Source organism: Oncorhynchus tshawytscha, linkage group LG21 (genome assembly GCF_018296145.1).
Source record: "Oncorhynchus tshawytscha isolate Ot180627B linkage group LG21, Otsh_v2.0, whole genome shotgun sequence".
Taxonomy (NCBI): Eukaryota; Metazoa; Chordata; class Actinopteri; order Salmoniformes; family Salmonidae; genus Oncorhynchus; species Oncorhynchus tshawytscha.
In genome coordinates, this window is record NC_056449.1 from 2,302,530 (window position 1) to 2,324,780 (window position 22,251).

Genomic DNA, 22,251 nt, shown 5'->3' on the forward strand with positions numbered 1-22,251 from the left:
CTAGTGGTTAGAGTGGTTAGAGCGTTGGACTAGTAACCGGAAGGTTGCAAGTTCAAACCCCCAAGCTGATGAGGTACAAATCTGTCTTTCTGCCTCTGAACAGGCAGTTAACCCACTGTTCCTAGGCTGTAATTGAAAATAAGAATTTGTTCTTAACTGACTTGCCTAGTTAAAAACAGATAAAATAAAAAAGGTTCTTTGTAGAATGTTTGAGATTAAGAAACCATTCAAAAGAGTTCATTATAGCACCAAGATGGGTTGTCAACAGCACCAAAAAGGCTTGTAGTAACAAAAGCAGAACCCTTTTTGGTGCTATATAAAACCTTTTATAATGGTTCTTTATAGAACCTGAGGAAAGGGTTCTTTATAGCAACATAAATGTTCCATGTAGAACCTTTTGAACATGGTTCTTTATAGAACCTTCAAAAAAAGGTTCTACAGTGCATTTGGAAAGTATTCAGACCCCTTCCCTTTTTCCAAATTCTGTTACGTTACAGCCTTATTCTAAAATAGAGTTAATACATTTTTTCCCCTCATCAATCGACACACAATACCCCATAATGACAAAGTGGAAACAGGTTTTTAGAAATGTTAAAAAACAGAAATACCTTATTTACATAAGTATTCAGACCCTTTGCTATGAGACTCGAAATTGATCTCAGGTGCAGAATGTTTCCATTGATCATCCTTGAGATGTTTCTATAACTTGATTGGAGTCCATCCAAATTCAATTGATTGGACATGATTTGTAAAGGCTGTCTATATAAGGTCCCACAGTTGACAGTGCATGTCAGAGCAAAAAACAAGCCATGAGGTGGAAGGAATTGTCCGTAGAGCTCCAAGACAGGGTTGTGTCGATGCACAGATCTGGGGAAGGGTACCAACAAATCTATGCAGCATTGAAGTTCCCCATGAACACAGTGGCCTCCATCATTCTAATATAAAATACGTTTGGAACCACCAAGACTCTTCCTAGACCTGGCCACCCAACCAAACTGAGCAATTGGAGGAGAAGGGCCTTGGTCAGGGAGGTGACCAAGAACCCGATGGTCACTCTGGTAGAGCTCCAGAGTTCCTCTGTGGAGATGGGAGAACCTTCCAGAAGGACAACCATCTCTGCAGCACTCCACCAATCAGGCCTTTATGGTAGTGGCCAGACGGAAGCCACTCCTCAGTAGAAGGCACATGACAGCCCACTTGGAGTTTTCCAAAACGCATCTAAAGGACTCTCAGACAATGGGAAACAAGATTCTCTGGTCTGATGAAACCAAGATTGAACTCTTTGGCCTGAATGCCAAGCATCACATCTTGAGGAAACCTGGCACCATTCCTACGGTGAAACATGGTGGTTGCAGCTTCATGCTGTGGGACTGTTTTTCAGTGGCAGGGACTGGGAGACTATTCAGGATCGAGGGAAAGATTAATGAAGCAAAGTACAGAGAGATCCTTGATGCAAACCTGCTCCAGTGCCCTCAGGACCTCAGGACTGGGGCAAAGGTTCACCTTCCAATAGGACAATGACCCTAAGCACACAGCCAAGACAATGCAGGAGTGGCTTTGGGACTAGTCTCTGAATGTTCTTGAGTGGCCCAGCCAGGGCCCGTACTTGAACCTGATCGAACATCTCTGAAAATAGCTGTGCACCAAGAGAAACTCACCAAATACAGGTGTTCCAAGCTTGTAGCATCATACCCACGAAGACTCTAGGCTGTAATCGCTGCCAAAGGTGCTTAACTAAGTACTGAGTAAAGGGTCTGAATACTTATGTTAATCTGCTATTTCATTTATTTATTTTAAAATGCATTTTTGACTTTGTCATTATGGGGAATTGGGTGTAGATTGCTGAGGGGGAAAAAACAATTTTATCAATTTTAGAAAAAGGCTGTAACGTAACAAAATGTGGAAAAAGTCAAGAGGTGTCACGTTCTGACCTTTATTTCCTTTGTTTTGTCGTTATTTAGTATGGTCAGGGCGTGAGTTGGGGTGGGCAGTCTATGTTTGTTTTTCTATGATTTTGGGATTTCTATGTTTCGGCCTAGTATGGTTCTCAATCAGAGGCAGGTGTCATTAGTTGTCTCTGATTGAGAATCATACTTAGGTAGCCTGGGTTTCACTGTTTGTTTTGTGGGTGATTGTCTATGTTAGTTGCTTGTGTCAGCACAGTTCTTATGATAGCTTCACGGTCGTTATTTGTTTATTGTTTTTGTACAGTTTACTTCGTGTTTTTTGTCATCTATTAAATGATGCATTCCCACCACGCTGTGCTTTGGTCCGCTTCTTATGACGATCGTGGCAAGAGGTCTGAATACTTTTCGAATGCACTGTACCTCTATTCATGAAGCTGTCTGCCGCCTGAGGAAATGTTGTGATTAGACAGAGCATCGGAATAGAACGCTCCGTTTTCTGCCTAAGCGTGATACTGTTTACCGGAAATTATCTTGTGACCAGAACAAAACGACTTATTTTACTCGACTAGAGATTAAAATAAATTGTGTTTCTTTGAAAAGATGGGCCTGGCAGACATGAAAAAGACATCAAAGGAAAAGGATCCACAGACACAGAGGCTGATTGTCTTTATTTTCAATGCCGTCTGCCATGGTTAACACAAACACAGAACATTAAACACTACCTGAATTGACTCAGAAAGGTAATGTAGGTAGGCCTACAGTATCACAGTGAGATCAATGAGCTGACATATGGAATTGTTTTAAGATGGTCATATTGTGGACCAGGTGATTACCTCATGAAGCTGGTTGAGAGAATGTCAAGAGTGTGCAAAGCTGTCATCAAGGCAAAGGGTGGCTAAAATGTATTTTGATTTGTTTAACACTTTTTGGGTTACTGCATGAATCCATATGTGTTATTTCATAGTTTTGATATGTTCACTATTATTCTACAATGTAGAAAATAGTTAAAATAAAGAAAAACCCTTGAATGAGTAGGTGTCCAAACTTTTGACTGGTACTGTATATATATATATTTTTACACATATTTAACCTCTTTTTTTGGGTAGGCACAAAACTTTCACACTTCCATTTTATTTTATTTTTACCGGTACACATTATCTTCAGAAGAACGTTTGAGGGTCATAGAGCAAACCTGAGAACACCAACCGTTTGTAACCCAAGCAGTTCGGACGCTACCAAACATAAGTTGGCACATCGACACCGGTGCGTCAATCGAAACTTGAGGTTAACTGGGGATTGGTCAAAATTTGCACACTAGACACAGTATAGGGATAGGGTGCCATTTGGGACACATTCCATCTGTTGATGAAGCCACCTGAAACCAAAGGCTGCATAGCAATTGTCCATTCCTCTCCTCATGGATATCCAAGCATTGGATCGGTGTAAACATTGGCTTGAGCCACTTCACACCATTGTTAAATTCCTGAGATGAAAATAAATGTGCAAGTCCAAACTTTGGGAGACAGTGGATATGCAGCCAATGTTAATGGTCACACACCTTTAAGTCATTTGTAAAAGGGAGGTATTCTATAAAAGCTCAAATCATTGACAAGTTGTTGCAGTGTAAGGTGGGACAATGGATCAAGAGCTGTATAGGTTAATTATAGACTTTTCCAGAAAGTTGTGGTAAACAGCGCCACACTTAGGCAGAAAACTGGAATGTTCTATTCTCAGCCAGGCCCATCTCTTCAAAGGAAACACCATTCAATTATATTTCTAATGTATTCCAAACACTGGTGGTAACCAGATTATCTAAATAATTTAGGTAGTAAACAATGCCCCCCTGGTATGTTCTATTGCAAACTGTCTGGGACTTGTCGTTGTTTCCCTGTTTAGGCCTACTACTGTAAAATTAGAGGCTTTTCTCCATATTCAAACGTGTTCAGTGCAACATGCCAGGCTCTCTGCCCACTGGAGGCGTGGTTTACTACACGCTCTTTGAAATAAGCGCTGGCTGGTATCGTCGTATTCCAACGCCTCGAGTTATACTACTACACCGGCTTTAAACTGGGTATAGCCTAACTATATATGTATAACACTCAATTCCGTTCTCTTATATCGAGGCCGAGTTGAGTTTTGATGATTGGTAGCGGGATTTACTAGCAACAAATTGAGTCACAATCAGTTGAGTCTTGTAAAAATGTAAAAATGTCAATTCTGAAAACGTTTACCTGTACCCCATTTGTCCTATTCAACTGCGGGCCTTCCTCTGGGTGCTGAAATTCATACTTTTAATAAAATATTTGAGCGAATACAATCACTGACTTTTCCCTTAAAACGCGGATGGTCGTAATACCTTTCACCTTTTCGTCAGTTTTCAGAAATTGTTTATGGTAGTGTATTCAAAACTTGATTACAAACAACCTACATCTGTCCTTTACAAATTGGTGTGGATATTATATACAGTGCCTTCGGGAAGTATTCAGACTTATTGACTTTTTCTACATTTTGTTATGTTAACCGATTTTGTTTAATTGATACCCGATTAAATTAATAATGTAACAATTCACTCATTAGGAATTTGGGGCACCACAAGCGCGGTTGTTTAAGGAGTTACCATCTCCCAAATTACACTCTAAAGGTCATTACCTATCACATCCATAAAACAATCAACGTATTAATCATAACCTCGTATCATATCATCATTCTCATAACCTCCTGCATCTGCAAAAAACCCAGCCTTACTTATGATTCAGTACTAGACAAATTGGTTTAAGGAGATGGACAGGGAGGAAGAGAGAGAGAAAGAGACACTTATCGTTGATACATTTTAGAAACTATTCTCACAGTAATCATATACTTTCACACGAACCGCCACATGTTTGGAGTAAGAAAGCATGAATGTATTTACGTTTAAATGCCTTTGTTCGCCGTGGATCTCTGTTCGAACCAGCCCTCCTTAGGAAGGGTGTTGGGCCTTTCAACAGCATGCTTGTAAGGCTCTGGTTGTCCCCCCCGTCTTCTACTGTTGTTCACTCTGGAAGATGCTCCTTGGAAGATAGGCTGGCCAGCCGTGTCGATGGTACCCATTGGTGATGAGAGTAGAAGAATATGGGGCGCCAGGGTAGCCTAGTGGTTATAGCGTTGGACTAGTAACCGAAAGGTTGCAAATTCATATCCCCGAGCTGACAAGGTACAAATCTGTCATTCTGCCCCTGAACAGGCAGATAACCCACTGTTCCTAGGCCATCATTGAAAATAAGAACGTGTTCTTAACTGACTTGCCTAGTTAATTAAAGGTTAAAAAAATGTGATTTGATAAGAGTAGTAGAATAGGATGGTTTGAAGAGTTTTTACTTACGACAGCTAATCAGCCACACCAGGAGGTGAGTTGAGTTTATGGTCTCAACCTCGTGTTGAGATACAGAGTTCAAACTAGAGGTTGACCATTATGATTTTTGAAAGCCAATACCAATACCGATTATTGGAGAACCAAAAAAAGCAGATACCGATTAATCGGACGATTTTTATATATATATTTGAAATAATGACAATTACAACAATACTGAATGAAAAATGAACACTTTTATTTTAACTTATTAATATAATACATAAATAAAATCAATTTAGTCTCAAATAAATAATGAAACATGTTCAATTTGGTTTAAATAATGCAATAACACAGTGATGGAGAAGAAAGTAAAAGTGCAATATGTGCCATGTAAGAAAGCTAACATTTAAGTTCCTTGCTCAGAACATGAAAACATATGAAAGCTGGTGGTTCCTTTTAACATGAGTCTTCAATATTCCCAGTTAAGAAGTTTTAGGTTGTAGTTATTATAGGAATTATAGGATGATTTCTCTCTGTATTTCATATACCTTTGACTATTGGATGTTCTTATAGGCACTATAGTATTGCCAGCCTAATCTCGGGAGTTGATAGGCTTGAAGTCATTAACAGCGCTGTGCTTCAAGCATTGCTAAGAGCTGCTGGCAAATGCAGGAAAGTGCTGTTTGAATGAATGCTTACCAGCCTGCTGCTGCCTATCACTGCTCAGTCAGACTGCTCTATCAAATATCAAATCATAGACTTAATTATAATATAATAAACACACAAAAATAAGAGCCTTAGGTCATTAATATGGTTAAATCTGGAAACTATCATTTCGAAAACAAAATGTTTATTCTTTCAGTGAAAAAACGGAACCGTTCCAGATTTTATAGAACGGGTGGCAACCCTAAGTCTAAATATTGCTGTTACATTGCACAACCTTCAAAGTTATGTCATAATTATGTAAAATTCTGTTAAATTAATTACGGTCTTTGTTAGGAAGAAATGGTTTTCACACAGTTCGCAACGAGCCAGGCGGCCCAAACTGCTGCATATACCCTGACTCTGCTTGCACTGAACGCAAGAGAAGTGACACAATTTCCCTAGTTAATAAATCCTGCTGACATGAATTTCTTTTAACTAAATGTGCATGTTTAAAAAATATACTTGTATATTGATTTTAAGAAAGGCATTGATGTTTATGATTAGGTACATTTGTGCAACGATTGTGCTTTTTTCGCTAATGTGCTTTTGTTAAATCATCACCCGTTTGGTAAAGTTGAAGTAGGCTGTGATTTGATGATAAATTAACTGGCACCGCATTGATTATATGCAACACAGAACAAGCTAGTTAAACTTGTAATATCATCAACCATGTGTAGTTAACTAGAGATTATGTTAAGACTGATTGTTTTTAAAAATAGTTTAATGCTAGCTAGCAACTGACCTTGGCTCCTTGCAGCCACAAGGTCCTTTTGATGTTGGTGGTGGTCGGCCTGCCACAGTCTCCTCGTGGATTGCAATGTAATCGGCCATAATTGGCATCCAAAAATGACGATTACCGATTGCTATGAAAACTTGAAATCGGCCCTAATTAATCGGCCATGCCGATTAATCGGTCGACCTCTACGGTCAACTAGATTGAAGCATTCATTCTATCAATATATTATATTATTCTGTTGAACAAGGTTTTTATTTAATCTTGCCTAGGGCAACATTTAATGACAAAAGAGAAGCTGCATGTATCTAATTATAGAGAAGTTGACCAACAAATAGCCTACCAAAATGTAAACAAATTGTTCTGAAGACTTTGACTGTAGCCTAGAGCATTTTCTATGTGTGTGGGTTAGGGTTGAGTGGGGGCCTCAGATTTTTACTTTATTACATTACGGGTTGCAAATGCGTTATTAGCAATTGAGGGCGGGTACGGGTGAACAAACAGCCGAGTCCCAATTGAATCTTATCTTACGTAGTATGAGCAACGAGGTAAAAGTCGGTGGTTGTATTCGCAAAAAGTTTTTATTGAAAGTATGAATTTCAGCACAGCTCGGAAGGACCGCTGTTTTAGAGGACAAAGGGTTTACAGAATTGACAAGAATTGACTTATAGTGCCTCAATGTTTTTAGAAAACCCTGCGATGTTATTAAAACACAACTCCGCCTCAATATAAGACAACTTGGGTTTTCAGAGAGCTAGTGTGTGGCTAGAGCCAAAGAGAGAAATGGAAACTATTTGATTTTGATTTGATTTTGAAACTAGTTAATTTCAGTGTTCCAAAGTGAATGGGATGCAACTAAATTACCAACCTTTGAGTATTTTTCTAAACAATTATTGGTCTACAACCTTCAGCTGTTTAGCCATGATTTTGATTTCTGATGGAATCCTTCCTCCCAAAAAACTTGAGTCTGTGGATGCACCAACCGCGACTTTGGCATGGCTTGACGACATGATACTTCATATATATCTACACTTCTTGAACAAACCTATATTTGTGTCAATTATTTTCTAATTATGTATATTAGCTGACTAGATTGTTAGTTTATTTCAGACCATTTCCGGATTGGTGGATGAGATCACATGACATGCCATCATCATCATCTTCCTCTTCTTCTATGATATCATTGCGGTCCGCAAACAAACATTTAAGTACAGAACAATAACAATCTTTGATTTAAGTCCATGCCGCCACCTACTTTGCAGGAACGTACGATAAATCATGATCTGCCCAATTATGTACTACCATGAAATTAAAATAACAACCAAATAAATCCCTACTAACTTCTACTCCTCCAAAAAACCTTCCCCTACCCCATTAAACTTGATCTATATCATGCTGAAACTCTCCACCCTTAGGATTGTTCAGCATGTCAACAACCAATTCAACAGTAACATCTGTTACCCCCAATATCTCTTTTGCCATCTCCACAATAATCTTCAACCTGGCATTTCTGCTTTCCACAACCCAGGTCGTATTGATAAACATACCAATAAAAGCTATGAAGTCAACATTATTCATTATTCATTATTCAGTGCTTTGACACTGTATATTCATGAGCACAAGATTTCTGAACAGGCCTCGAAACCATGCCAAGACCAGCAGAAACACCACCCTTGACATTTGGTCCACTTAATACAGGAGCAGCCATGGAAGCTCCATCATTCCACACTGTACCTACACCAATCTGTCTTACAGCCTCTGCATATAATACATAATGGCTAATGCTGTATCTCTGAGCCTCTCTAGCCTCTCTCTGAACCTAGCATCCACCAAATGCTGCACTATGTTCCACCCCACAATTACAACACTTAAGCTTCACATTGCTCCCACATTCACTGTAATCCTGTTCCCTTCCACACCTGGCACATTTCCTTAGTTTACATTGTAAATGGGGTGGCAGGTAGCCTAGTGGTTAGAGTGTTGGACTAGTAACTGAAAGGTTGCTAGATTGAATCCCCAAGGTAAAAATCAGTTGTTCTACCCCTGAACAAGGCAGTTAACCCACGGTTCCTAGGCCGTCATTGTAAATAAAAATGTGTTCTTAACTGACTTGCCTAGTTCAATAAAGGTAAAATACATTTTCAAAAACAGCTACATGTCCCATTCTTTTGCATTTAAAACACTGCAATGGGGATGGGACAAATTCTCTGACATTGCTCCAATCTGTACTTTTCCAAACCTCATCAGCATTGATAAGCTTTCACTACTTTGACCCTATTTCCTACTAATCCACCTTTTACCCTCAATCACTCTGCCTCCTTTCACATGTTCTTTAAAATCATCTATGGACATATATATTGGGACCCCAGCAATGACTCCCTTCAATCTAGCATAAGCATCAGGGACATGGCTTTTAATCTTCCCATGAAGCTTTTCCATTTTCAAAATCTTCTCTTTACTGAGCCTGGCTACCACTTCCAATGAACCGAGCTAATTTGACTTAACTTACCTCTTTCTGTACGGCATTAGTTAGTTGGATAGGTTGTAACACCATCACCGCTTTCCACTCCAAAATATTATTATTCTTGCTTCCTACCTTGGCCCTTTTATGCTTTCTTTACTCCACTGCTTTCTGTATCGTGATCTCTCTTCTTCCTATGTCTTTCCACTACCAACCATTCTGGTCCTTGACCCGCAATCTCCCGTTCCATACCATCAGAACTGACACCCATATTGTTCGCATTCCTGCACAGCTGCTGCTTCTCCAACCCTCTCGTCAATTTCGGACCCACTACTATGCGATGCTATTGGGTAAAGTGAAGACTGTGAGGATCATGTTAGGAGGTCTTGTTTGGATTTTTTGTTGTTCTGCGGATCAGAAGGAACGTTTGTTTAGTCTCACCCGATTTGATAAGCTTGATGTGTCATGTTTGTCTCTTCAGAACAGGGAACCTCTAAAGGGGGTTATTTCTGGCATCTCGTGGGAAGTCGATGTTGAAGAGATTAAAAATATTCCTGGAGTGAGTGATGCACGTCAGATGAATTGTGTGGTGAATGAAGAAAAAGTGAAAACGCCTATCTGTTCTTTAGTTTTTTTATATGGACTCTCGCCCTACTCAAGTGGAGTTGGGGTATATAAACTACAGAGCATGTATCCCAAGACCAATGCAGTTAGATCATTGTAAAGCTTTTGGTCATGTTTCAAGTCTTTGCAGAAGGGAGAAACCGAGATGTCCAAGTTGTGGAAAAGATAATGTCATGTGTTTTAAAAGTGATGAAAATGTGACATGTTGCAATTGTGGTGGCAACCATGAAGCCACATCTTTCGAATGCCCGACAAGGGTGAAAGAAAATGAGGTGGCCAAAGTCAGGGCTGTACAGAGCATTTCATATGCAGCAGCTGTTAAAAGGGTTGAGGTTTTGAATGGTGCACCTGAAGAATCCATGGTGGTGGATAGGCCTTCACTGCAGGGGTTGCTTTTGACAAGCAGGATCCTGACATTTTAACTGTTAAGAAGGTGGACTTTGTGGCCTTTATAGCTATGGTGATTAATGGCACTGCCAACAAGGTGGAGAGAAGTTCCAGGATGAGGATATCATTGTTGATACGGCAGATTTCTAGAAACATTTCTAGGCGGAGGAGTTACATGGGATGTGGTCACAAGCATCCTCTCAGGCCCTAGAGCTTGAGAAGGGAGATTTTGAGATTTGAAAGAAGGAAGAAATTGGAGTTTTGTTTCGTTTTTGTAAATATACTATTTTATTTGGGTGGATTAAGTTAATTTCCCTATTACGCATGGATTTTCTTTTGGCCATGTTTTGGTTTTTCAAACCGCCCAGTTGGTGGCGGCAATATACCTTTTAGGGTTGTAGTCCGCCATAAAACCCACAGAAGAAGAGGCTACTCGATCCACGTCATCTTTTTATTTTTCTCTCGCAAGAGGGCGCTGTAGTTTTTAGAGCGTGGCATTGACGTGTGTGGTTGTGGAGTTGCGTCGTTTTGTCGAAATAATTTGTTCGGCGAGGCGAATTTGCAAATGGAGGAGGTTTTTCTCTGAACAACGGCAGGTTTGTTGCTTGATCAACTTATTCTTCTGTAAATCAGGTAAGAAGTTATGCGAAAAATAATGTCGTGTTTTAATAGATTATCTCGAACAAGCCCGCTGGCTTGCTGTCTTTTACGACTAATTTTCGAGACGCGATTTAGCCAATTTAGCTAACGAGGCCTCGTTGTTTGCCTTCAAGATTATTCCGTGTTTTCTGTCCCAAATAACTTATTAGGGTCAACCATTTCGTTAACACTTGAAATTGACAAGGTAACCAGCCAGCTCGGAAGTTTGCTGGAGAAGTTAACGTAGCTTGGTAGCGTTAGCAATATTTTGTTAGTGTAACAGACCGCTAGTCGCTACGCTAGCTTTCTTGCCTTGCCAACCAAGCTCAAGTAACTAACAAGCTAGTGGTAATCTGTTTATGTAAGTGAAAAGAGTCTTGTTTAACATTTCCTCAGGGGGAGAAATCGTTATGTCTGAGGCTCTTTATGGAAAGTTCCTAGCCCCCGAGGAGCCCTTTCCACTGCTGTCGCAGCGAGGGAACTTCAGTGAGGCAGGCACTTTGGATGTCAGTGACTTTGGCTTTCAGTTGTCCTCTTGTCACCGGACAGACCCTCTGCGCCGCTTCCATAGTAACAGGTAGGACCTGATACCTGTTTGTGGCACGCCTAACAGCTTTCAAAACCAAACGGTAGTGTAACTTCGTTGTTCATATAGGCTAGACTAACCACTGTTTTCAGATGGAACCTGACTTCCTGTGGAACGAGTGTGGCCAGCTCAGAATGCAGCGAGGAGCTGTTCTCCTCTGTCTCTGTGGGAGACCAGGAGGACTGCTACTCCCTCCTGGACGACCAGGAGTTCACCTCCTTCGATCTGTTCCCAGAGGGCAGCGTCTGCAGCGACGTGTCCTCCTCTATCAGCACTTACTGGGACTGGTCAGACAGTGAATTTGAGTGGCAGGTAGGCTACACTTAATGTGATGACAGAAATATTATTGTTTACGTATGTTGGTAGTTGTTACATTTGGAATAAAAGTTTTTTGCTTATCCACAGCTGCCTGGAAGCGACATAGCCAGTGGAAGTGATGTGCTCTCTGACATCATACCCAGTGTTCCCAGCTCCCCATGCCTTTCCTCTAAGAGAAAGACCAAACCACATAGAAATATGGATGAGCTCCCCTGGAGTGCTATGACCAATGATGAACAGGTATGGAGACCTGCTCTCAATTTCACAATGCCAGGAATTGTAAAGCAGCAGTTGCAGATGTGTTTCATGCTTTGTCTGCCTCTCAGGTGGAATATATTGAATATTTGAGCAGAAAGGTCAGCACAGAGATGGGGCTACGAGAGCAGTTGGATATCATCAAGATCATTGACCCGTGTGCACAGATATCTCCCACAGACAGCGAGTTTATCATCGAGCTCAACTGCCTGACTGATGAGAAACTGAAACAGGTGAGTGAATGGCACAATTAGAGATAGTATGAACATTTCAAATCATGATTATAGTGACCAAAATTGTCACATGTATCAGTATTATCGCGGTATTGTTAAAATGTGCTGGACATGTTCCAGAAGTACTGATACACACACTGAAATCATTTCACCAAGTTTTATTCTGAAAATCAACAAAAAAAAACAACAACAAATTAGCAGCAACATGCACTTTTTGTGTGCATAAACATTAAAATAATAACATTTAAAGATGGCACCATGTGACCATGAGGTGTAGGTTAGTTCAGGTTTAAATGAACACAACCTTAAGTAAGCAAATAAACAACAAATAAAATTATCAGCACTCACTTTGTATTGAGGCACGGCAACCTTCATTGGCCTCAGAAAGCCAGGCCTCTCAACAATTTGAAATGGCATCATGTCCTTTGCAATGCAATATGAAAGGGCTGCAGTGAGGTCTCAAGCATTTTTTTTTTTGATGTGGGTGCATAAGCAGCCTGCCTGTTTCACCAGGTTTGCCTTCTGCGTGCCCACTCTATAAACAAGGGAATAGCAAATGTATTATTATTGGTGTTACATTATAAGTATTATTCACTTACGCACACTGTCTTCTGTGTTGCATTTGAGGCTATGCAAAATTTACACAACTACAAATGAGTCTTAAGAAAGTGATAGTAATTGCAATGAACACAACAATTGACATAAATACAACAAGAGTCTTGTATAGGAGTCTATAAGTGTTTCTCCTGTTGGAACACTTTTACAACCAAGTCGGCGTCTGCCGGGTTTTAAATGAACAAAATATGTTGGTTGGGTGACTAAACTACATAATGTGGTATCGTATGCAATGGGCAAATAGTCTGCAGGTTCATGAGTAGGTAACACTGAAAGCTTCAGTTCACATTATTGACAAGCTATTAGCAAGTTACACACACCATGACATTTTCCCCCGTTCTGAAGTCCCACATCATGAATTGAGCTAGAAGTTAACTTACCTTGCATTTGCTATAAAGTAGTGGGTGGTGGTCATGAAGATGACTCAAGATTTGAAGTGATGCCCCCTTTCGCAGCAAATGTTTCATTTTTCCCCTCTCCATGTGCTGCAGACAGGGTGACCTTGTAATACCCAAAATACAACCACACTTCCGATTTGGTCCCCTTAGAAGGCTGAAATATCTCCCGAGCGTTGTCACTGCTTTCCGCCATGTTTTCACACAAAACAAAACCTACGTTGCATGCTGCGCTTGTGTCAGACTGTTGATGTTGGACAGTATTTACTGTGCGTTTTTCAAACCGTGTTTTAATGATAATTCAAATTGGAAACGGTCATACTAACTCGTGAATTATCGTGGTTTATCGTGAAACCGATAACCGTTTCATCCCTAGGTGCAAAATGACCACATTCTTGTACTTGGATTGTGTCCCGGTATGCTGGGCAGTATACTCCAATCTAAATGTTGTCGGAAGTGTGTTGAACCTGAGGCCTAAACGTTCCTATTGAACAGGTGAGAAACTACATCCGGGAGCACAGTCCACGACTGCGCCCCTGCAGCACCCGGGACAGTTGGAAGAGGAGTGGCCATAGCAGTGCTAGCAACAGCGGGGTGAGTGGGGCCAGCAGCAGCAACGCTAGCATGGTCAGCAGTGCCAGCAGCTCCACCGGATCCACAGGCTCCACCGGCAACTCTGCCTCCAACTGCAGTGCGGCTAACATCAGCCACGCCCACAGTGACGGGAACCTGTCCAGTGCTGCTGAGCGGATCCGGGACTCCAAGGTAAGGAAGGGGCTTCACTTTGCCTGTTAAGAGTACACTATGGCTGGTATTGTGATCCTCCTCATCAAATACTTTGGACTGTACCAGCGTTTTCATTTGCCATTAATTGCTGGCTTTTGGCAGATAAAAATGACATAAAAGAACAACAAACAAAAACATTGCCGGACACATTGCCCAGCAGAAAATATCCTGATGGAATTGAATCTCCTCTATAAACACATTGACTATGCATGAAGGTTGGTTTAGTTTCTTTTTACTCTGCCTGTCTGTCTTGAGCTTGCACTCTCGCTAGTGAACTTGCAAATTTGTATCAACTTGTACTGGCTGCAAAGTTTCCCGCACCAGCCACACCAATGTGTCGGAGGAAACACTATTGAACTGATGACTGGTGTCAGCCTGCAGGCGCCCGGCCTGCCACGCCACAAGGAGGCGCTATTGCGTGATGAGCCAAGTAAAAAGCTGTATCCTGTTTTCATTGATCATCCTTGAGACTCCAATCAAGTTGTGTAAACATCTATCTGTGGTAAATTCAATTGATTGGACATTATTTTGAAAGGGGCACACCTGTCTAAGTTTGACAGTACATGTCAGCGCAAAAACCAAGACCTGATGTCTAAGGAGTTGTCCGTATAGCTCTGAGACAGGATTGTGTCGAGGCACAGATCTGGGAAAGGGTACAAAAACATTTCTGCATTATTGAAGATCCCCAAGAACACAGTGGCCTCCATCATTCTTAAATGGAAGATGTTTGGGACCACCAAGACTATTTTTCTAGAGCTGGCAGCCTGACCAAACTGAGCAATTGTGGGAGAATGGCCTTGGTCAAGGAGGTGACCAAGAACCCTATGGTCACTCTGACCGAACTACATTGTTCCTCTGTGGAGATGGGAGAACCTTCCAGAAGAACAACCATCTCTGCAGTAATCTACCAATCAGGCCCTTATGATAGTGGCCAGATGGAAGCCACTCCTCAGTAAAAGGCACATGACAGCCTGAGATTCTCAGGTCTGATGAAACCAAGATTGAACTCTTTGGCCTGAATGCCAAGCGTTACACCTGGAGGAAACATGGCTCCATCCCTAAGGCATGGTGGTGGCAGCATCATGCTGTGGGGATGTTTTTAAGAGGTAGGGACTGGGAGACCATTCGGGATGGATGAACGGAACAAAGTACTGAGAGATCCAAGATGAAAACCTCCTCCACAGCGCTCAGGACCTCAGACTGGGGCGATGGTTCGTCTTCCAACAGAATAACGTCCTTAAGCACGTTGCCAAGACAACGCCGAAGTGGCATCGGGACAAGTCTCTGAATGTTCTTGTGTCCCAGCCAGACCCTCGACTTGAACCTGATCGAACATCTCTGGAGAGACCTGGAAAAGCTGTGCAGTGCCGCTCCCCATCCAACCTGACAGAGCTTGAGAGGATCTGCAGAGAAGAATGGGAGAAACTCCCCGAATACCGGTGTGCCACGCTTGTAGCGCCATACCCAAGAAGACTCGAGGCTGTAATCGCTGTCAAAGGTTCTTCAACAAAGTAATGATTTAAAGGGTCTGAATACTTAGGTAAATGTTACATTTCAGATGTCTAAAACCCATTTTTGCTTTTGTCATTATGGGGTGTTGTGTATTGAGGGGGAGGGGGGAACAATTTAATCAATTTTAGAATAAGGCTGTAACGTAACAATGTGGAAAAAGTCAATGGGTCTGAATACTTCCCGAATACTCTGTGCATGCATGCATACATACATACATACATACATACTGAGTATACAAAACATCAAGAACACCTGCTCTTTCCATGATATAGACTGACCATGTCAATCCAGGTGAAAACTATTATCCCTTTTTGATCCTTCACTTGTTAAATCCACTTCAGTCCAGAAATTGGTGCAGTGCCTCTTACATTCTTTGGGGAGAACCCTGCATCTTGTGTGCTTGGTGTGTCACTGCCACACATTTATTTATTTTCCTATTTTTATTGTAGAAACGTTCTAAGCAGAGAAAGCTGCAGCAGAAAGCCCTGCGTAAGAGACAGCTGAAGGAGCAGAGACAGGCCCGCAAGGAAAGGCTGAGTGGCCTATTCCTCAACGAAGAGGTGCTGTCACTCAAAGTCACAGAGGAGGAGGACCGTGGAGAAGATGTGGTCGACGTCTTGATGTGACAAGAGTGAATGAGTCAGTGTTCCTTCTTAATCTTAAGTCTCACAATAACATCTTCCACAAACGTCGCAGGTGGTCCCACATCCTAGAGCCTAGTTTACGTTGAAGCGAAGCTGCACTATTGGAATCAGTCTGGAGTTATTTTATGTCCTTCGAACTGCACAGGATTCTAAAAACTGAAGCTGTATAAACATTGGAGTATTTTTCTGAAAATTCAAGTAAAAAAACTACCAAGACTAAATTCATTCTGGTGATTAACTTAATCTTGAAGGCATAGAGGGAACACTGAATCAATGCATGGGAAGTCATCACCGTTGGCATTATGGTGACTTAACAGTTGGCATTATTGAGTTGTAAATGCTTAACATATTTTCAATGGCTTCTTATTGTGGTTTTTGTATATAAATGCAGTTAAATCATAACTGTTTTTACATTGTTTCCCCTTAAGTTAAGGCCTACATGTTCATAAACACAACGGGGTTAAGTGGTGATACAGACTTGGACTCTAACGAATACATAGAAATGAAGCATTGAATCCTACATTGTCAAAGGTGGTTTAATAAGTCATCATGAATCTGTTTTGTTTTCCTTGTGTGTATTTTGTGCATGGGGGGGGGTAGACTTAAATTAAATGTAAAATAATGCAGCTATCCAGTGCAAATTAAGAGATTCCCATATTGAATGCTATTGAACTGTAGTATGACTGCATGTTCTTTAGACGGGAAGGTATTTCTTGACATCTTTGCTTACTCTCCTTGGATATTGTGGTGGACCCCACCCTGTGGAGCGACAGTATTTACTCTTTCAACATGAACACAACACTAACTACTGTACATTAGAAAATGTATTTACCTAAAGAAGCTTTATCACCTGTATATGTCGCTTTGTCTTTTTCCTGTATAAAGTTCCCCCTTTTGAGTAATTATAAAAACAATATATTAGATCAACTAGATGTTGTGAGTAGATCTTTATTTTGAATAAATAAATGAATAGCCATGAAATACCATTCATTCAGTGGAAAAAAAGGTTGCTGCACCAAGTTAGGGAGTATTCATTGCTTGCTTTCTAGGGTGTCCAATTTCAAGTTGCTGTATATGCCACTGCAAAGTATTTTTGACGTGAGTGAGATATTGGGAAATGTAGTTGCAGAACAGAAGCATACCAGAATGCAGTTTCTGTGTGATCTACTCAATAATGTAATGCAAAATGAGAAATAAATTGTCATCGCATCAAATTTTCCTTCAGATTTGTGTCTTAATTTTCACGAGAGAGCGATATCACCTTGATTGACTATATACGTTGATAAACCATACTTCTTGATTGGCTATTGCAACACAAAATGGCTGCAATGGTGCAATGTCCTCCAATATTGGTTCACTCAAAAGCTATTTACAAGGGCAATATACAAAATCTCTGACAGAAATTACAATTACACATTGTAAAGATATGAATTCACAAAATGCATGCTAAATATGTCTACGTTACAATCAAACTAATCCTAAAATGTAGTAGTTTTATCTTGTTAATAGTACATTTTACAAGCCTATTAGAAGTAGTACTTAGTGGTGGTAACATGTCTGGGACTAACATTTTAAGACTAATGTATTTTATTGTTGTGTTTACACATCAGTTCAGTATGTGGAACAGCATGCAGTGGCATAGGAGTTCATTTGAGCTTCATTCCAAATCAATTTCATCTATCGGAGACTGAAGGTCAATAGGTAGTGCATTAGCTAGAACAAATACATTATAGGTATAAACCAAGAGAACAGTTATGCAAGGGAAAGATAGCGTGTAAATGAAGGCAGTGAAATAGATCTGTGATTAATCATAGTGTCTTAGTGACTCCACAGTCCAGGGTACATTAGAAATGTTTGCTTGGCTACATTAGTGTTATCTGGAATAGATACAAGCACATCCTCAGCTGGACAGTAATGGTGATAGATGCTTCATATCATTTTGATTGGATCCTATGTAGTAGCTATTACAACCACTAAATTAAACTGGATGCAAAATGATCTGAATAAACTTGGCCCTTGTAATTTTATATTTGATTAAGATGTATGTTAATCAAAAAAGTTATAGTTAATGTAGCCTATAAATGTTTCTGACACCTACTCAATTAGAGGACCATTTCCCTCAAATACAATGATGCCTGAAACTCAGTCCAGCTCTTGGACCAAATCTGGTTCTTTTGTCTGGACTGGGAATACATTCTGGCAAGTATTTTCCACTATCCCACTGCCATAGTTTTTGATTGGATGGTTTTAAGTAAACCTTGAAGGTAATTGGCAGCAGGTGCAAATTTCAGTAGAGGGGCTTTTTACAGTAATTAACTTCCAGGCATGCTGGTGATTAGCCAATAAACAAGAACAAGGTGACCATTCTCCCATCATATGAGGCAGGCTGGGCTGAGAATTGCTGCCAGGGAATGGGACTGTTACACAGTTAAGCCATCGACACTGCTACACCAATGCCTTCAGCCTTATTTAATGGACAAGGTAATGTATGGGGCCCAAGCAAATGAATAGTATACAATTTATGGAGCATCCAACAACAAGTGCTTGATGAACTAATGTAATAGGTTAACTCAAGTGTTACCGAACAGATTATGCCAGTTTATTAATTTATTGTGATTATTGCTTTACTAAGAAACCTTAAAAATCTTACTGAGAAGGGATGGTCCACTTTCAAATGAGCACATCCCTTTTTCCACGAAGTCATCAGATACAGTACTGCTGCACCCACAATTTCTCTGAATTGAGCTAAGTGGGTCTATGATTGAGCCCTATGTTGCCAAGTCAGCATAATCTGAGAAAACAATCTGCATGAGAAGAACCTATTGTCAATGTAGCAGCTATCTTTGTTTTCTGTGGTGTACACAGACTGTACAGCAGAAATAAGTATTTCATCAAGCACCATTGCCTTTCTGATGGTTCTATTTGTCCCCATCCAAGAGAATAGGTGAGACAGAGCCACACATTGCTTCCTGTGCTTCTTACTGAATATTAAGCGCACAACCAATATCAGAGGCAATACACTTTTTAGGAGAACGTAATCAAACTTGCACATGTGTAGGAACTGTAGTGCTGATTGTATCAGTTAGAACTGATAGGGTGAACCGGCAGAGAAGTGGACGAGTCAAGTTTATTTTGATAATGCTCTGAGTCCAGATGTGGTGGTGAGTGTGATTCTCTTCACCCATGAAACAATTGAATGGCCCCTGTCTTCTTGGCTAGTTGAGCAGTAATCGTCACAATAGGTGTGTTATTTCTCTGGTAAGTGGCTCTGGGCAACAGATAAGGTAGGACCAAAGTCATTCCCATCTGATTTCATCAGGCATCTAAAGCTTTGCTCAATCAGTTATTGCCTTACGTGTTTTCCGTTGACTGGCAGGCTGCTCCTGAAATCCAACCTAACTATTGTTTAGATAGAGGACCTTAATGGACTCATCTGGAGAAAGTGTTTGTCTAGTTATATCTTTGTTGTATCGTAGTGTCCTGTCCCCTTGTCAGCTGGTCTATTGCTTTTCAGATGGTGTGTTTATGTGTAAGGCATTTTAAGGAGGTTTTGATGGACCAATTACAGAGTGATAGGTTAATGCCTCTTTCCCTTTTAACAAAGTCATACACACTTTATGTGGAAGCTTGGTCACTATCATTTACAACTGAACATAACCTGTGTTAGCTGTGTGAATAAAGGTATATTTAACCCTCTGACACGATGCCAATTGGAAATTTCAGGTGCATATTGAAAAGATAATGTTCAAGTGGTACACACATTTTTTTAATTGTTTATATAGTTACATCATTTATCGAAAATATTTAGGAAAGACGTTTCGCTGTCCAGTAAATTATACAACACAAACATTGAAACATAATCTTATTACGCTAGCATACGTGAACAAAACATTGCACAAATTGTAACCAGGCATGGACAAGGTGGACAGGACAATGTCCCGCAATGTGTTGGACTACTGCATGTGGACAGAGTGCTCCTTGTTGTGGCCAGTGCTAAGTAGCCTCCTGTCATTGTCCAGCATGGCGGCTGGGCTGGCCTAGGATATTCTGGTAGGTTTGTTCATCAGGGTTGGAGTGTTACCCAATGGATTTAACAAGGTTAAAAACCTAAGGAGAAAAAAACAACTAAGTGGTTTTTAAATCCGCTGCTGAGTCTTGTAACCTAGTCGGTATACAGTATAACATATGAACCAGAAGTCTGATATACCTGCTGAAGTTAGGATGGATAAAAGGATGTCCACACAGTGAGGCCCAGGCCAGAGTGTTAATACCCAGGTTTCCAACCGAGTCAGGCGCATACACTGAGACTGTGTATTGGGCTCCCCCCCAGGATGGCTCCACCAAAGAGGCCTGGTGCAAGGGGACATCCAGGTAAACGCCCTGGGAGTTGGTTAAAGGTAGCCCAGGGAGGGAGCTCAACACTCCAGCCTTCTCGTTCTTGCGCCACTTGGCTCTGCGGTTCTGAAACCAAACCTAGACACAAGAGTGGAGAAAAGCCAACAGTCTATAATGGTCTCGTGACAACAAAAACATTAGCTGGCCGGAAGCAAGCGTGCATTTAGAGATTTGGTTCTGGGTTGCCAAGATTAAGAGTGTATTGATGGATCCATGACTGAATAATATCTGTTGCAGCATCATATTAACTCAGCGCCAAATAAGAACCAGCTCCAAGACCAAGCAACATATATTTGAAGTTTATGAATGGCAAAAACAAATGATTGAGCAACTATCTGTACCTGGACTCTTGCCTCTGTTAAAGTTAGATGCGTTGCCAATTCCTCTCTAGGGTAATAAAGAGACATTGATCTATGAACAGTTTAAACAGTCCTTTATAGTTGACATGATTGAACAGTAAATCTATGAGGTAGTATAAAACTAAGAGTAACAAAGACTCTCACTACTAATGTCAACTAGTAGTAATGATAGAATATAATGTGTTTACCTGGCAAAAATGTCTGGATAATGGGATTTGCAGAAAGCCCTCTCCAGTTGTTCCAGCTGGAAGTTAGTAAAAGTGGTGCGATAACGTCGTTGCTTCCTTGAGTGTCCACCCGAGCTTGGTGTTTTCAGCTGCTCTGTTTGGTTTCTGTTGGAGCCAAGCTCTGTCCCTCTGTCAGTATTTACTGACATCTCTTTCCTAGTATTTTGTGGCTGTAAAGTGCGTTTGTTCTCCTCAGGAGCAGTATGATCTGCTATTGATATCTGCTCGGACTTGTTGGATTGATTCTCAGTCTTTTTGAGAGATGTTGGACCCATGGAATCCACTGTTTAAAATATGTACACAGTTATCTATCATGTGAACAGAATTCTCTTCACCTATTTGGAAATCTCACCAACACAATTTCCCCTGCGCCACTTACAAAAGGGAATTGACAATCTTCCAAATTTTGGTTTTGAAACAAATGGCACGTACCTTCTCTGCTGATCCCAGTGTCTTTCCTCACACCTTTGCTCAGAATGGAATCAATCAAATAAGATGATGCAAATGTCAATTTCTCTAGCCCATGTGATGACTGGGGTTTAGAAGACCCCCTCATAGTTGTCTCAATCATTTGTCCTTTACAGATCCCACAGTTACTCTGACAGAGTCAGCTGTCTACAAAGCATTGACTCTCAAATAGTGGAAACTGTGCTGCTCTTTATTGGCCCATCACTGTAGTGCTATCAATGTCATTAGCATTTTTACTTTTCCATTTAGCAGGAAAGGGAACAGTAGAGGTAGGAGGAAGATGTTTGTGTCCACTTGTTTGTGAATGTCTATTGATAGCCCTACTTTATCTTTATTGTGCAAAACTAAGTAATACTACTATCAATACTAAAATCCATTTTAGCAGCAGCTCTAGGAAAAGTGGAAGCAGCAAACAGTAGAAATAAAGCTTTCTCTTTGAGATAAAGTTGTAATAGGTTATTTAATCATAGATCCTAAATATATTATTATGGAGGACTTCCTTTACTTGCAATATGATTTCACCCAATTAGTACTTTTATAACACTAAATAAGAACCTTTATTGATGATGGGAGATGGGTGCTGCCTAGTGGCCACCCGTGGAACTGAGTGTGGAACGAAAAAGGATGAGATCTGGAACAGCATGATTATTGTACATCATTTTTAGCAGTGA

General features: G+C 40.7%; 2 protein-coding genes across 4 annotated transcripts; one reads left to right on the forward strand and one right to left on the reverse strand.

Moving 5' to 3' along the window:
• Positions 1 to 10,612: 10,612 nt before the first annotated feature.
• LOC112220704 (protein FAM199X) lies at positions 10,613 to 17,345 on the forward strand. 3 transcript variants are annotated; one of them, XM_024382547.2, is made up of 7 exons: positions 10,613 to 10,781; positions 11,184 to 11,364; positions 11,466 to 11,685; positions 11,761 to 11,931; positions 12,018 to 12,179; positions 13,685 to 13,954; positions 15,937 to 17,345. In XM_024382547.2, the coding sequence occupies exons 2-7, from the start codon at positions 11,198 to 11,200 to the stop codon at positions 16,111 to 16,113; spliced, it is 1,167 nt and encodes a 388-aa protein (XP_024238315.1). In that variant the 5' UTR covers positions 10,613 to 10,781; positions 11,184 to 11,197; the 3' UTR covers positions 16,114 to 17,345. The 3 variants fall into 3 exon arrangements, with proteins under 3 accessions (XP_024238315.1, XP_024238314.1, XP_024238316.1); XM_024382546.2 differs by having other exon boundaries at positions 10,613 to 10,744; XM_024382548.2 differs by having other exon boundaries at positions 10,616 to 10,744; positions 11,779 to 11,931.
• Positions 17,346 to 19,857: 2,512 nt separating this feature from the next.
• LOC112220606 (homeobox protein ARX-like) lies at positions 19,858 to 21,771 on the reverse strand. The gene is made up of 5 exons (XM_024382450.2): positions 21,545 to 21,771; positions 21,074 to 21,395; positions 20,868 to 20,913; positions 20,339 to 20,604; positions 19,858 to 20,238 (listed from the first exon to the last, which is right to left on the reverse strand). Exons 1-5 carry the CDS (start codon positions 21,681 to 21,683, stop codon positions 20,169 to 20,171), a joined length of 843 nt encoding a protein of 280 aa, XP_024238218.1. The 5' UTR covers positions 21,684 to 21,771; the 3' UTR covers positions 19,858 to 20,168.
• Positions 21,772 to 22,251: the final 480 nt, after the last annotated feature.

Excerpts from the sequence above, each read along its gene's own strand:
- LOC112220704 (XM_024382547.2), top strand. The coding sequence starts at position 11,198 with ATGTCTGAGGCTCTTTATGGAAAGTTCCTAGCCCCCGAGGAGCCCTTT. Across the intron at positions 11,932-12,017 it reads CTATGACCAATGATGAACAG|GTGGAATATATTGAATATTT; the intron begins GTATGGAGACCT and ends TCTGCCTCTCAG. Across the intron at positions 12,180-13,684 it reads CTGATGAGAAACTGAAACAG|GTGAGAAACTACATCCGGGA; the intron begins GTGAGTGAATGG and ends CCTATTGAACAG.
- LOC112220606 (XM_024382450.2), bottom strand. The coding sequence starts at position 21,683 with ATGATTGAGACAACTATGAGGGGGTCTTCTAAACCCCAGTCATCACAT. Across the intron at positions 20,605-20,867 it reads TAACAGAGGCAAGAGTCCAG|GTTTGGTTTCAGAACCGCAG; the intron begins GTACAGATAGTT and ends TCTTGTGTCTAG. Across the intron at positions 20,239-20,338 it reads ATCCATCCTAACTTCAGCAG|GTTTTTAACCTTGTTAAATC; the intron begins GTATATCAGACT and ends TTTTCTCCTTAG.